This window comes from Folsomia candida, unplaced genomic scaffold (genome assembly GCF_002217175.1).
Source record: "Folsomia candida strain VU population unplaced genomic scaffold, ASM221717v1 Fcan01_Sc031, whole genome shotgun sequence".
NCBI lineage: Eukaryota > Metazoa > Arthropoda > Collembola > Entomobryomorpha > Isotomidae > Folsomia > Folsomia candida.
In genome coordinates, this window is record NW_019091223.1 from 1,536,475 (window position 1) to 1,549,938 (window position 13,464).

Sequence of the window (13,464 nt, forward strand, 5' to 3'; positions counted from 1 at the left end):
TGCTACAAAAATGATGAACGGTACGAAGGAAAGGACGTCCATATGGGTTGGGGCAATCCGAAAAGTTCAAGAGATTCCTTGGCTCGTGGAAACTTATAGGAAGGAAGAAACTGCACATAATAACTCTGCAGTGTTTGTAGGACCAGCAATATCTTTGCAGGAATGGTAAATGCATAGATATTGATGTTAATAAGTAACTAATTTAGATAATATATTTTTAATTCTGTCACGATTTTCCAAACTTAGCACCAAACTGGAAATGATCTTTGACTTTGTCGTTACGATGGGAGAAGATGAAAACCCACAGGATTGCAGCTTTCGTCTTTGGGATACCGTCACTTTTAGAATTGCGCACGATGGTATGAACACAAATGTCTTGACATTATTTACAAGGATTGATACAAATATACAAATTTACGTAAATTTATTGCACTATAATTCGTTGTTGCTAGGAAATAGTAATGAATTGTGTGTATCGCAAATAAAAGTAAAAAAAAATGTTATATACATTTTAACATTTCGATTGATAATTTCAGGTGAGGTTCCCAACGGGATGACAACATCGGACGAGGAGTCAACCGACCAAACATCTGAAAATGAACCAATAGCAATAATTGGAATGGCTTGTCGACTCCCTGGTTCCAACGACTACCACACTTTTTGGAATAATCTTGTCGGAGGGGTTGATAGTATTGGAGAAGCGCCAAAGGATCGGTTTCAACCTGAACGTGGCTGCGTAAAGATGACATCGGAGCATCTATCAACCGAAGCTAGATATTTATCTTGTCCCGTCGACACATTCGACGCTAAATTTTGGGGAATATCCCCACTGGAGTTGGAATACACTGATCCACAGGCAAGAATGGTGTTACAGTTGGCTTGGGAGGTACATCACAAGTAGACTATATTTTTTGTTATCAACAAATGAGATCATTCATTAGCAACTTAATTTTTAACATCAGGCGCTTGAGGACGCTGGAATTCCACCATCTACTATACATGGGACGGACGCATCAGTTCTGCTGGGTTTCTGGCGAGAAGATTACAATGACCTACTTGTACAAACTGGAAGCAGTGCTGGCAACGAACTTCGTAGATATTTGGGTTGCTCCATGGGGACCGCAGCGGCTCGTGTTGCGCATGCTTTTGGAACCACTGGACCGGCCTTATCAACCGAAACTGGATGCTCTTCAAGGGTATGCTCCATTGGAGCAGCCATGGCTGCCCTAAGAAACAACAAGACCGGACTCGCACTTGCCGGTGGTGCGAACTTAATATTGAAACCGTTTCTGTACAAAGAGTTTCAGGTAATTTGTCAATACTGAATACATCGTATGTAGCTCATGATTGATTAATTTCATCTTCCCAGGGTGTCTTGTCCCCATCCGGTCGCTCCAAAGTATTTCACTCCGATGCAGACGGCTCCGCTCGTGCAGAGGGAGTGATAATGTATGCTCTGAAAAGGGAAGCCGACGCGAGACGGGACGGTGACCATATCTACGCCCTTCTATCTGGCTATGGAACATCACAAGAAGGTCTCTCCAGATCGGCCGGCACGCTAACGATTGATGGAGAAGCACGTGCAATCACGCTGGCTTTGATGGATGCTTGTGTTTCACCATCAGACATTGACTGGTTGGAAATGCATGGCACCGGGACAAAGGTTGGAGACCCTATTGAAGTAGCAGCAACCAGAGTAGCATATGGATTGGACATTAAAAAATCTGAAAGGCGGCGACCGCTGATAATTACATCGGTCAAAGCAAACATAGGTCACACAGAGAGCGTATCTGGAGCAGCGGGACTGCTCAAAGTGGTTCTGGGGATGAAATATGGAGCAATCCCACCGCAGCGATTAAATGGCACACTCAACCCAAAATTCAACTTAGAAGGAATTCAAATACCATTACAATTGCTTCCATGGAAAGGGAAATACGCTGGCGTCTCTTCATTTGGAATTACCGGAACAAATTCGCATCTTATAGTTCAGCGTGTATCAATTCCACGGAACAACAAGATTCCTCAATCTGATACCCTCTCCGCTTACATCCTTCCCCTCGCGGCAAAATGTGCATCATCAATGGCGGAATTGAAAAAGAGACATGTTTTTGCTCTACAGAATTTAGATGGTAGCTATGACTTTTTTGTATTAAGCAGTAATTGTTTCATGTATGTATTATGCTTTCAAACAATTGTGATATTAAAATCTAGATCGTCAACTGGCGGACTATTGCTACACATCCGCTGTTTGTCGAGACCACTTTAAAGAATATCGATACGCTGTTGTAGGACGGAACAAGATGGAACTAATTCAAGCAATCTTATCAGACCACGCACAAGAACCACAATTGAAACCTCACAAACCATATGAAAATTCAAACTCAAAAGTATGCTTTGTATTTCCTGGACAAGGTTGCCAATATGCTGGTATGGGGCAAAGTTTGTACGAAAACTGTTCCGTTTTTAGACGTCATATGGATCTTATGCATTCCATAGTAGAGAAGAATTATGGGATTAATTTAAAATCTAAAATATTCGAGGGAACGGGCACATCAATTTATTCGCAGCTATGCATATTTGCTGTAGAATACTGTATTATTAAAGTTTGGGGTGCATGGGGTATTTTTCCTTCAATTGTGCTTGGACACTCTTTCGGAGAGTTTGCTGCTTCAGTGGTAGCTGGGACCTTGTCCCTTCCAACTGCTCTCGAACTTCTCGTTGCCTCGCGAACGAAAATGGTCGGAACTCATGACGAAGGTGGGATGCTGGTGCTTTAAGCAGATGAGGATGTAACAACAAACCTGATCAACAAGTTTTTGGAAGATGATACAAAAACGGATACTTGGATAGATATTGCGGCCTTAAGTTCTTGTGAACAAACAGTGATTTCGTCTAAGCCGGATACTATTTCCAAGTTCTCGATGTTCTGCACTAAATTCGGGATTAAAAACACAGCACTTCATGTCACCCATGCTTTCCACTCTAGAGCCCTGGAGCTCGTCCTTAATCAATTTGAATCTGAAGCAGCACAATTGAATTATCCTAGTAGAAAGTTCAAAAGTGTGGCTTACGTATCTTCAGTGTACGGGAGAGTAGTTGATCATGATGAGAAATTAGAAGCCAACTATTGGCGGAAACACATGCGACAACGCGTTGAATTTATTAGAGCCGCAAAGGCAGCTCTTCAAGAACAAAATGGCCAAATATTTTTGGAAGTTGGTCCACATCCTGTACTATGTCCGCTGGTTAGCAAAATTGCAGCATCCGGTATAATCACAGCAACTGAAAAACCTTTATTTTTTCCATCCCTGAGGAAAGGCACCGAAGATATGCTAACCATGTTGGACACCGCTACGTTATTGTGTACGGAGGGGGTGGATCTGGATTGGTCAACATTGTGGAAAAGCTTAACATTAGCTCCACTTTGTAAGGTTCCTAGTCTTGTACCACTGTATGCTTTCACGTCGAATGAATCGTTTTGGTTCAGCACTATCCCTTCAGAAAAGCCAGCATCGTTTTATGAAGAGCAAGAGGTTCACCCATTATTGGGGTCATGTTTTCCAACCATGGTGGAAGGAAGTTACGCGTTTGTTAACTCGACCCGACGGCTGTTGGCGAATCCATTAAGCGGGGACTGGCTTCAGGATCATAGGTTGGGATCTCACATTATTTTCCCAGCTGCGGGGTATGCTGAGATGGTGTTTGCGGCCGTTGACATAATAAAACGTAGAAGCAACGAAAATTGTGCCACAATTTGGAATTGAGTTAAATATGTTACAAATAAAAGCTGCGCTACCACTGGGGACTAATTCTCTGCTGTACATACACGTACAAGTAATCAAGGCGGCTGAGACGTATAGTGTTTCCTTTCATAGTAGAAATTCAGCCTCAGATGCATTTTCTGCCTCTAAGTTGCACGCGTCGACAATGGCTCAAGTGCTATTGCAAAATCCTAGCGTAACAGAACGAAGAGACGGAATTGATAGGAACGACAATATTCTTCATAACTTCGACAATGATAATCAAAATGAGATTGGAAACATTTATGAAGAAATGAAAACTGTTGGTTACAATTTTGGAAGTACATTTAAAACGCTGAGCAATATCCTTTCCAATACGGACAAAACGAGCTTCACTTGTCGTGTGAACACCTCAAACGAAATTTTGGAATCAAACGGTTACTTAATGCATCCAACAATAATCGATGCCCTAATCCAGGGTAGCTTGTTGATAAAGGAGGATCAAATAGGCGGACTAAAGTTGCCTGTGGAAATCCGGTCTCTGAGATTGTACAAGCTACCTAATAAACCAAATCAATCGTTCCTCAAAATTTACGGGTCTTCAAAAGGAGCGAGCCTATTTCTCGATTGTATTCCTTCCGAATCGCAATATATGGAATCGACGGAAATGGCGACCCTGTCTGGCCTTAAAACAGTGTCCACAAGTCTGAGACGACTTGAAAAATCTTTAGCACCACATAGAACAAACTCCCTCCCAATCTATATTGAAGAATGGCAAAAATTTGACGGTCCGGCTAAACCGCATCAGCATCATCACCAACCTGAAGTCTCTGCCTCAAACTCGATTAGTCTTCCCGGAACTTTTACACTTTGTGATAACGAAGTTAAAGAGCTACAACTCCTTGAAGAATCTAGTTTGAATCGCATTGTATCAGCATTTCAACAGCTTGGCTGGCAGTGGCCTGTAGGAAGCAAAGTAGATACCCAGGACGTAATCAGTGTGCTTGGACTAAGAGAACTAAATTTAAAATTTTTCCTTCGATTGATGCACTATATAGAGGAGGCGGGATATTTGAAGAAAATTGAATCGACTTCTGAGTGGGATGTGATACGAGATTTTGGGGAAGCACAATTGTTTCCTGCAGAAACACGACAAAATTTAATTAAAGAATGGCATTTTGCAAATTTCTATGGCGCCCAGCTTGCCTCCTTGCTTTTAACAAAGGATTCAGTTCTTCCATATCTATTCCCAGCGGGATCATCAGGCGAAACGGAATACTCGGCGGATAATTTGTACTCAAATTTCACCACAAACATTGGATTGCTCAAAAACTTGACTTCCATGTTTTCCTTTCTGCTCGAACAACATTTCAAGCATAGAAGCCATTTGAAGATATTAGAAGTCGGTGCAGGAACTGGGAGTGCCACTAAAAACATAATTCCACTTCTGGACGGTTACAATACCTCTTACACATTCACAGACATTTCACCGTCGTTCTTATCTGCAGCAGAGAACAGTTTACCAAAAATCAATGGCATGACTTTCGAGTTTTGTACTTTCGATGTACAACTTGATTCGTGCCGTCAAGGCCTTCTTAAGCGAAATTACGATGTCATCGTAGCCCTTAACGTACTTCATGCCACCCAGGACGTCCAAGAAGTTTGTTGCAACCTAAGGGAGCTACTCGTCCCAGGAGGTCATCTGCTTATTGGAGAACAATTTAAACCTTCAGCAACCGTGGATATTGTTTTTGGTCATTGCGATGGTTACTGGAAGTTTGATGATGCGCATAGAAAAACTCACTGTATCCTGGACCGAGAAGGTTGGGAGAAAGTTTTAGCCACGGCAGGTTTCCAATCAACTTCGTCGCTGGAAAGTAAAGACGTTGGGATGGGCGTAGTTGTAGCGACAAATACTGGCGAAGAATCTTCTTCTACCGGATCAACTAATTGGGTACTTATTCCTGACGAAAACTCATTAATCGCAGATCGCCTGGCACTAGTTCTGCCCAGCGATAAAGGAACTCGCTTAGATTTTAGTGATTTGATTACACCCAATACTGTACTGTTGCGAATGCAGAGTTATTCGTCTTTTGCGTTCCTGCAAACGGCGAGGATTTCCATGAAGAACACTTTGGGAAACACTTTCTTCTTTCTTCAACTGGCACAGGAACTCGTTAATAAGAAGGCAAAGAGCAGAGTTCTTGTTATTACGCATAACGAAGCCTCCATTGCTGACGAAGAAGCATTTATTTTACTTGGCTCACCAGTCCAAGCACTTTCTCGTAATCTAGCGACTGAAGTCATAAATGCTCATGTGAAATGCTTGGATTTGGAAGACTCAGACAAGGTGGAAATTAGAATATCCCAGATAGTATCAGAGTGGGAAAAACCAAATACCCAGTGGATCGCAGAACCCATAATAAGTTACAGAGCGGGAGAAAAATATCTTGCCAAAATTGTACGACTGCAGATGCCCAAGAAATCGTGCACTAGTGAGACCAACCAGAAATCACAACTTAAGCTTCCAAGTTCGCGTTCTATTCAAGATGTGACTTTGGAAGGAACGTCGTTCCCAAAGTCGGCACTGGGTCCAAATCAGGTTGTTACATCTAAACATCTATAATTTTGTTCATATTTCATTGAATGATTTATTCAACGTACATTCAAAAGGTTAATAACTTTTTTTGAATTATTCTATATATCCCAGATTGAAATATTGGTCCACGCCTCTGGATTAAATTTCAAGGATATATTAAACATAATGAAGCCCACCGACGAGTTCAAAAATTCCAATGGAGTTGGTGCTGATTTCTCAGGAAGTGTGGTTGCAATTGGCACGTCCGTATCAGGATGGAAAGTTGGCGACTTTGTGATTGGAAAGAATCCCTCACCACAACCCCTTCCAAATTATTTGGCTCTAGATGCCGACCTGGTTGCCAAACTTTACAAATTTTAGTCACTCAGAAGGCGCATCACTTCCCACGGCATTCGTCACAGCGTACCACTGTCTCGTGTCCGTTGGGAAGTTGAAGGCCGGAGAGACGGCGCTAATACACACGGCATCTGGAGGCGTAGGCCTGGCCGCAATTCAAATTTCTAAAGCACTTGGAGTAAATTTAGTAGTAACTGCTGGAAGCAACAGAAAGCGAGCTTATCTACGATCACTCGGATTGACTCATATTTACAACAGTAGAGACACCTCGTTTGCCAATGGAGTTCTGGAGGCAACTTCAGGTGCCGGGGTAGACCTTGTACTTAATTCGTTGACTTCAAAAGGATGGAAAGAGGCTTCACTGTCCGTCACCCGTCTGGGCGGTAGATTTATTGAAATGAGCAAACTCAATATCTGGAGTCCAGAAGAAGTTTATAGGCACCGACCCGACGTCATCTACTCTATTGAAGATCTAGGTGTTCTCGATACTCCGCGCGCAATTGACCTGATTGAACGTCTTAATTACTGGATAGAAAACGATCAATTGAAGCCTTTGAAAATAAATATCTTTAGCCCGGAATATATAACATCAGCTTTAGTACAGATTCAGACTGCGAAGCATATCGGTAAGGTTGTGGTAAACCGCACTGGACAAGTTTTCAACACCAGATCCACGTATCTCATAACTGGAGGACTCGGAGGGATTGGGCTTAAAATCGCAAGATGGATGCTTTCGTCTGGCGCTAAAAATATAGTTCTCGTTAGCAGACGAGGAGAAGAGTTAGCTGACTCGACACTTAAGAAATTAAAAGCACATCAAGTGGATGTATCCTGTGTAATCATTAAATCTGTTGACGTAGGGAATGCCGAACAGGTGAGACTACTTTAATTGCATGCTATCGTTAAAATTTATAAATTGAAGTTAAATTTTTCTCGCCTATATAAGTACATAAATCTTATGGTTTAACATTTATTAAACTATGCTCCGTCCAGGTCATTCAACTTATCTCGGAAATTTCTTCCACAAGCAGATTCATGCAGCCGGAGTTATATCGGATGGGACCTTGTTGCAACAAAACATGTCAAAATTCGAGACCGTATACAACGGGAAAGTTAATGGTGCCTGGCCCTTGTAATTTGCAACGCAACAACAACTCAACTTAGAGCATTTTGTTCTATTCTCGTCCGCTGTCAGTTTATTAGGGGGTCTGGGACAAGGAAATTATGCAGCAGCAAACGCATCGGTCACGGGTCTTGCAACCTATCGCCATCGACTTGGCTTACCAGCTACTTGCATCGCATGGGGTCAATGGGACGAGTTGGGAATGACGGCTAATATCAATAGAGATGTGTTTGGCGTGCAGTCTTTCTCAATTGCTGCTGGAATTGAGGCACTCGAGACGATCATTAAGTCCAACCAAACGGGAACAGTGGTTCCGACTTTGTGGAGTGAAGACGCACGGATTGGTTGGTTCCCAAATTATATTGAGCTTGATCAGGTTGAAGAAATATCTCAAACTAAAACATTCGAGTCCGACGTGGAAATCACTATCAAAGAAATGAGTGTCGACGACCAAGTTGCCGCAGTTGTCGACATAATAAAAGCATGGTATATAGCGAGAATCGAAACAGAGTTAAATACGTTATCGTATTTACATATTACAGTCTACCTATTAAAAGTGCTGAGCAGATCAGTACATACTAAGGCAATAACAATTTAACTGGTTCAAGAATTTTGAATCAAGATAAAAAATTCATTTCATTCATTGTGGATACTTTCTACTCTAGTGGGTATTCCCATTTCCCAACAGCAATGATATGTAGCAAAATATGCACACACATATGTATGAACATTTTATTAAATTGTTTTCGTAATTATGCAAAAAATGGACAAAGTGATGTAGAGGAAAAACAATAATTATACGTGCAATCTGATTTGGCAAGTTGTAAATGCTTGGATAGTTTTTACATTGATTTTATTTTTTGGTCGTTTTTAACAGTAATTATTTATAATATTTCTCTTGCAGGCTAGATTATATACATACATACGTATGGAGCTGACAAATAAATAAGCACAATTGTGAGACCGACATACTTAAATTTAATGCACACATACAGTGTCGGACAGATGTCTACGTCCACATAGTCGCGTCAATTTCATTTTCAAATTGTCACTGAACTACTGAACCAATTTTCATCATTGATATATCAAATTCTCACAAATTTAACGTAATTTCATAAAACATATGAGTTATTTCTGAAAATTCTGGGAAAACTGAGAATCATAGTGCAGAGCGAGAGAGGATGAAATTTGAGCGGACAAAAGTCTACGTCCACTTCACTTTAATTGTCAACAACAAAAATCCCTCCAATTTATAAAATCAGATAACTTAATAAATCTATCAATAACATATGCCGCATTAATTTTTAAGTAATTTTCTTCCAGAAAAATATGATGGCGTCGACACGCAAGGAAATTCCTATCGCTATTCGAGATCTTGTCATTCAGGACTGGAAGGGTGGACAAAAAGGGGGCTGTCGCAGAGACAAATATGGACCAAGTATAAATTAGCAAGGACAACCATCCAGACAATCATTAAGAACTTTAAAGCTAATGGTTCAGTCCAAAACAAGGTCAGAAGTGGTCGAAAACCCATTTTGGCTCACCGAGAAGTACGCCACGTGCTCAACAAAGTCAACGTTACACCCTCACTTAGTGCTCCAAAGCTATCTACCGAGATCAAGGAGATGTTCGGCAAACAGGTTAGTCCTATGACCATCCAAAGAACACTGAATAAGGGAAATTTGAAATCCCACAGAGCAGTCCGGAAGCCTCTTATTGTACCGAGGAATGCAACCAAACGAGTGAAGTTTGCCAGAGACCACATTTCCAAGCCACAAACATTCTGGGACATATTTTATGGACTGACGAGTCAAAGTTCAATGTCTTTGGGTCAGATGGGCGTCGTAGAGTGTGGAGATATCCAAAAGAAGCTTTGAATCCAAAAAATCTCAACCCCACAGTTAAGCACGGCGGCGGGTCGGTAATGGTGTGGGGATGCATGGCTTCAAGTGGGGCAGGAAAAATGGAATTTATTGACGGAATTATGGACCAATACAAGTACCAGGGAATACTTGACCGTAATATCCAGGAATCTGTTCGAAAACTTGGACTTGGACGACGATTTGCCTTCCAACAAGACAACGATCCGAAACACTCTGCCAAGTCCACCATGGAATACTTCAAGAAAAAAAAATTCCGAAGCTAGAATGGCCTCCCCAATCTCCAGACTTGAATCCCATTGAGCATCTGTGCGACCACATTGAAAGAGAAATAAGAAAACAATCTTTTTCAGGAATTCCGGGCCTTAAATCTAGAATTCGTGAAGTTTGGGAAACCATTTCTGAAGATGTGACCAAGAATTTGGTAAACTCAATGACTCGACGCCTTGAAGCCGTCCTTAAAGCGAACGGAGGCCCAACCAAATATTAAAAATTAATTGTTATAACATTCCTTATAAATTACAGTTTTTTTGTATGTTTTCTCTGACTGGACGTTGACTTTTGTCCATCCAATTGTTTTCATTTTGAATTAAAATACATCTCTGGCCTAAAATAAATTTTTTAGCGGAAAACTAATAATGTGCTATGAAATTACGTTAAATTTGTGAGAATTTGATATATCAATGATGAAAATTGGTTCAGTAGTTCAGTGACAATTTGAAAATGAAATTGACGCGACTATGTGGACGTAGACATCTGTCCGACACTGTATGATATTGCGAAAACAAAAATATCGTTAGCTAAGTATGTAGAATGTAAAAATACTAACCTCGAGCTTACTAACATTGATATTTGATGGGAACTTTATTCGCGTATATGTGCATAACCTATGTATGTTTCTGAATTAATATGTGCGTTCAGTTGTAGCATTTAAAAGCATTTGTGTTTTTAACATGACAATTTGAAATTTTTAACTAATTCGATTTCGATTTCTAATTCGACCACTTCGCCAGATGGGTTACATTATGAAACATTATGAAACATTATGAATACATTATGAAAGAAACAGGAGGAAACTATTTACTGGAAATCGACGACTCTTATTTCTGATCACAAATAACTTTTATTGCATAATAAAATTTATGCATGACGAAACATTTTTTTTTCAGTGCAGACAAATATGTATAGGCTCACTTCTGTAATAACGCTAGGTATACATTCATAATGAAAGGTATTTTAAATTTTTTTAAGTATAAATTTTATTTCAACGCTAACTCCATCAACTCGTCCCTGCAATATTCCAAAATTTCCTCGGCATGTTGATTTGTTTCCAGGTATTCGTTGAATGCAGAAACTCGTAAATAAGCTTTTCCTGCATATGTGAGAAATGAGAAGCAAAATCCTGAAATTCGAAAGGTCAGCTACAAATACCTATTGGTTAAAATAGAAATTCTGTTGCAATAAGTTTTTCATAGGTTCAAACCTCGTGGCGCATTTATGGGTAGATTGACCCCTATGTTAATTTCTGTAACTGGAATCTCATCTAGAAAAATTTGATCTGCAGGGCCAAACAAATTAGAGAAATAGACGGGCGGATACGAAAACAAGTTTTTGTACGCTATCAATAAAAATTGAGGAAACAATCCAAAAGATTTTCCAATTATGTGAGTCAGCGATAAAATGCTCATAGTCCGGTATGCGGAAAAGGTTGCAGCTATTTCTCGCAACCTTTTGACATGGTCGGGTTCCACGATCGGGATAACAAATACGGCTGCACCGGTGAAAAAAAGTGAACGATTTATACATGTTCATAAATTAAAATCTACGTTTTGTGACTTAAATTCGTACACGTGATTGGTCAATCTGTCTGGGCCACCCGGCATGGTTAGGGGCGATAGGATAGAAATTTTTTTGGGGAGTGGTTTCTCATATTTTTGCAGAAATCGTCGAATTCCACCGGCCACTACAGCAATCATAACTGATGCGAGGTGCACATTGTGTTTCATTCTTATGGCTTTAATGTCAGCCAAGGGGAATATTGCGGTCCCGTTGGCAAGTGTTTTGTTCCCATTACCTGGAAGTTGAATATTCAATTAAATACGATCTGATTTGATGCGATTTGAATTCTGTATCTCCATATCATTTATACATGACTAAGGTGTATACATACGAGTGTAGAAAAGTGAAGGAGAATTACGATTTCAAGTGTTCTACTTGAAGGGCTGCGTAAGGGTAAACCGGCCTCACTGAAACCTAAGATATAATTTCCACACCTGGAAGCGCGAAATCTCAATATCTTATATATAACTTGAATGGACATCGTATGCGATAAAGCAAAGTATCTGAGATTAAAAGTTTGTCATAGTATTAGAATTTTTGTATAACGAAAAATTAGTTTGTTGGGCTGGTTTAATTTCGCCTAGTTTTGCGCTGGTAGCACCAAGAATATGTGGCAGACCCCACTTTGTTTACACTCACATGCGAAGTACCACAAGATATTTAAAAACTCGCTAAAATATGGCACTCCTAAATCATTACGCACCAAGTAAATATATCACATGCTTACCCTTAAAGATTGGTGTAACGGCTAAAGGAGACGCTAGCGTGGGCAGACACAACTCTGCCAGTTTGAACGGCGCATTGCACATTTCTTGAAGTTTACCCCATGTCATTTTTCCATCATACGTTAACGCTTGAACTCTCATTCCAGGAGTAACTGAATCCTTTACGTTGTCGAGCTTGGCAAATAATTGCATCAGAACTTTGAATGTGCCATAACCGTCCATTAGTACGTGGTGAAATCGAAAAATGAATAGCGACCCGTTGTTTGAATTGTTAGGCAAGTGTGAAACCGGAACATTGTCTAAGAGTATTATTTCCCATAACGGTGCACCTTTCGTCCAACAGCGACATCTCAACGTCTGGCTTGCTACTTTCTTTAAGGCTTCTGGATCTGACCAATCAGGGATCGGAAGTCCTGTGTCTATGTATGCATGTATTAAATCACATGCCATATTTAAATACTACCCAACTGGAAACCATCAGGTTATATTTTATCTACCTTCGTATAGCAAAACGTGTTCTTCAAGAGCAAACCGTTTTACGGGTTCCCAAAATAAATAGCCCAGAAAAGGACGAAGTGTACACATTAATTCAGGATACTACAGACAGCCATTATTATCACGCTTTTCAAGAAGGTTTTCTTTAACCAAGAGCAACATTTTTTCTCTGTCGAGGGTAGGAGAATTTCTAACCAAGGTCAAGCTGATCGATATGGCCTTGGTGCAGTAAATATCTTCCGCTGCCATATGACTATCGAATAATGGAACCATTTTCAGCCCTATAAATAATTTGCCCAGCAGGGCCACACTTTGTCGAATCAAAAAGAAAAAACATAATAGTGGCAGTGTTACTAAAATTACAATTGTTGTTACTAATATTATAGGAAGTTTTGCGATTAGAGTGAAGATATTGTTATTGACCGGCCGCAAAATATCCATTTTACCCAAAATATTTTTCAGAAACCTAAACAGTCCTGCCTGTATTCAATAGAGTGTGTTACACAATTTTCTTTTGACCTATTGATTATTACTATTCATTGTCATTGTAACTTAAGTAAAACGAAGAAGAAAGTAGTATTAAATGAAGCATTGCAGCTTCAACAAGCTTAGCACATAATAAACAAGTATGTACGTGCGTGTAAGTCAGCCATTACCAGGGGTTGTCAGTATTATATCTATAAATCTACTCATCCTCAGTATAGCCTAAATGCGTGTGAACAATTTG

The 13,464-nt window shown here is 40.2% G+C and overlaps 2 protein-coding genes and 1 long non-coding RNA gene across 3 annotated transcripts; 2 read left to right on the forward strand and 1 right to left on the reverse strand.

The window, feature by feature from the left end:
• Window positions 1-10: 10 nt before the first annotated feature.
• Window positions 11-3,764, forward strand: LOC110860313 (reducing polyketide synthase swnK). The gene is made up of 9 exons (XM_035860192.1): window positions 11-165; window positions 247-359; window positions 453-458; window positions 537-886; window positions 963-1,307; window positions 1,370-2,129; window positions 2,212-2,427; window positions 2,605-2,768; window positions 2,814-3,764. The coding sequence occupies exons 1-9, from the start codon at window positions 11-13 to the stop codon at window positions 3,762-3,764; spliced, it is 3,060 nt and encodes a 1,019-aa protein (XP_035716085.1).
• Window positions 3,765-3,927: 163 nt separating this feature from the next.
• LOC110860314 (highly reducing polyketide synthase 40) lies at window positions 3,928-8,707 on the forward strand. The gene is made up of 7 exons (XM_022109359.1): window positions 3,928-6,342; window positions 6,451-6,600; window positions 6,665-7,549; window positions 7,669-7,807; window positions 7,879-8,284; window positions 8,341-8,369; window positions 8,703-8,707. The coding sequence occupies exons 1-7, from the start codon at window positions 3,928-3,930 to the stop codon at window positions 8,705-8,707; spliced, it is 4,029 nt and encodes a 1,342-aa protein (XP_021965051.1).
• Window positions 8,708-10,865: 2,158 nt separating this feature from the next.
• LOC118439126 lies at window positions 10,866-11,723 on the reverse strand. The gene is made up of 3 exons (XR_004837245.1): window positions 11,527-11,723; window positions 11,162-11,449; window positions 10,866-11,080 (listed from the first exon to the last, which is right to left on the reverse strand). It is a non-coding gene; the product is annotated as an uncharacterized LOC118439126 (long non-coding RNA).
• Window positions 11,724-13,464: the final 1,741 nt, after the last annotated feature.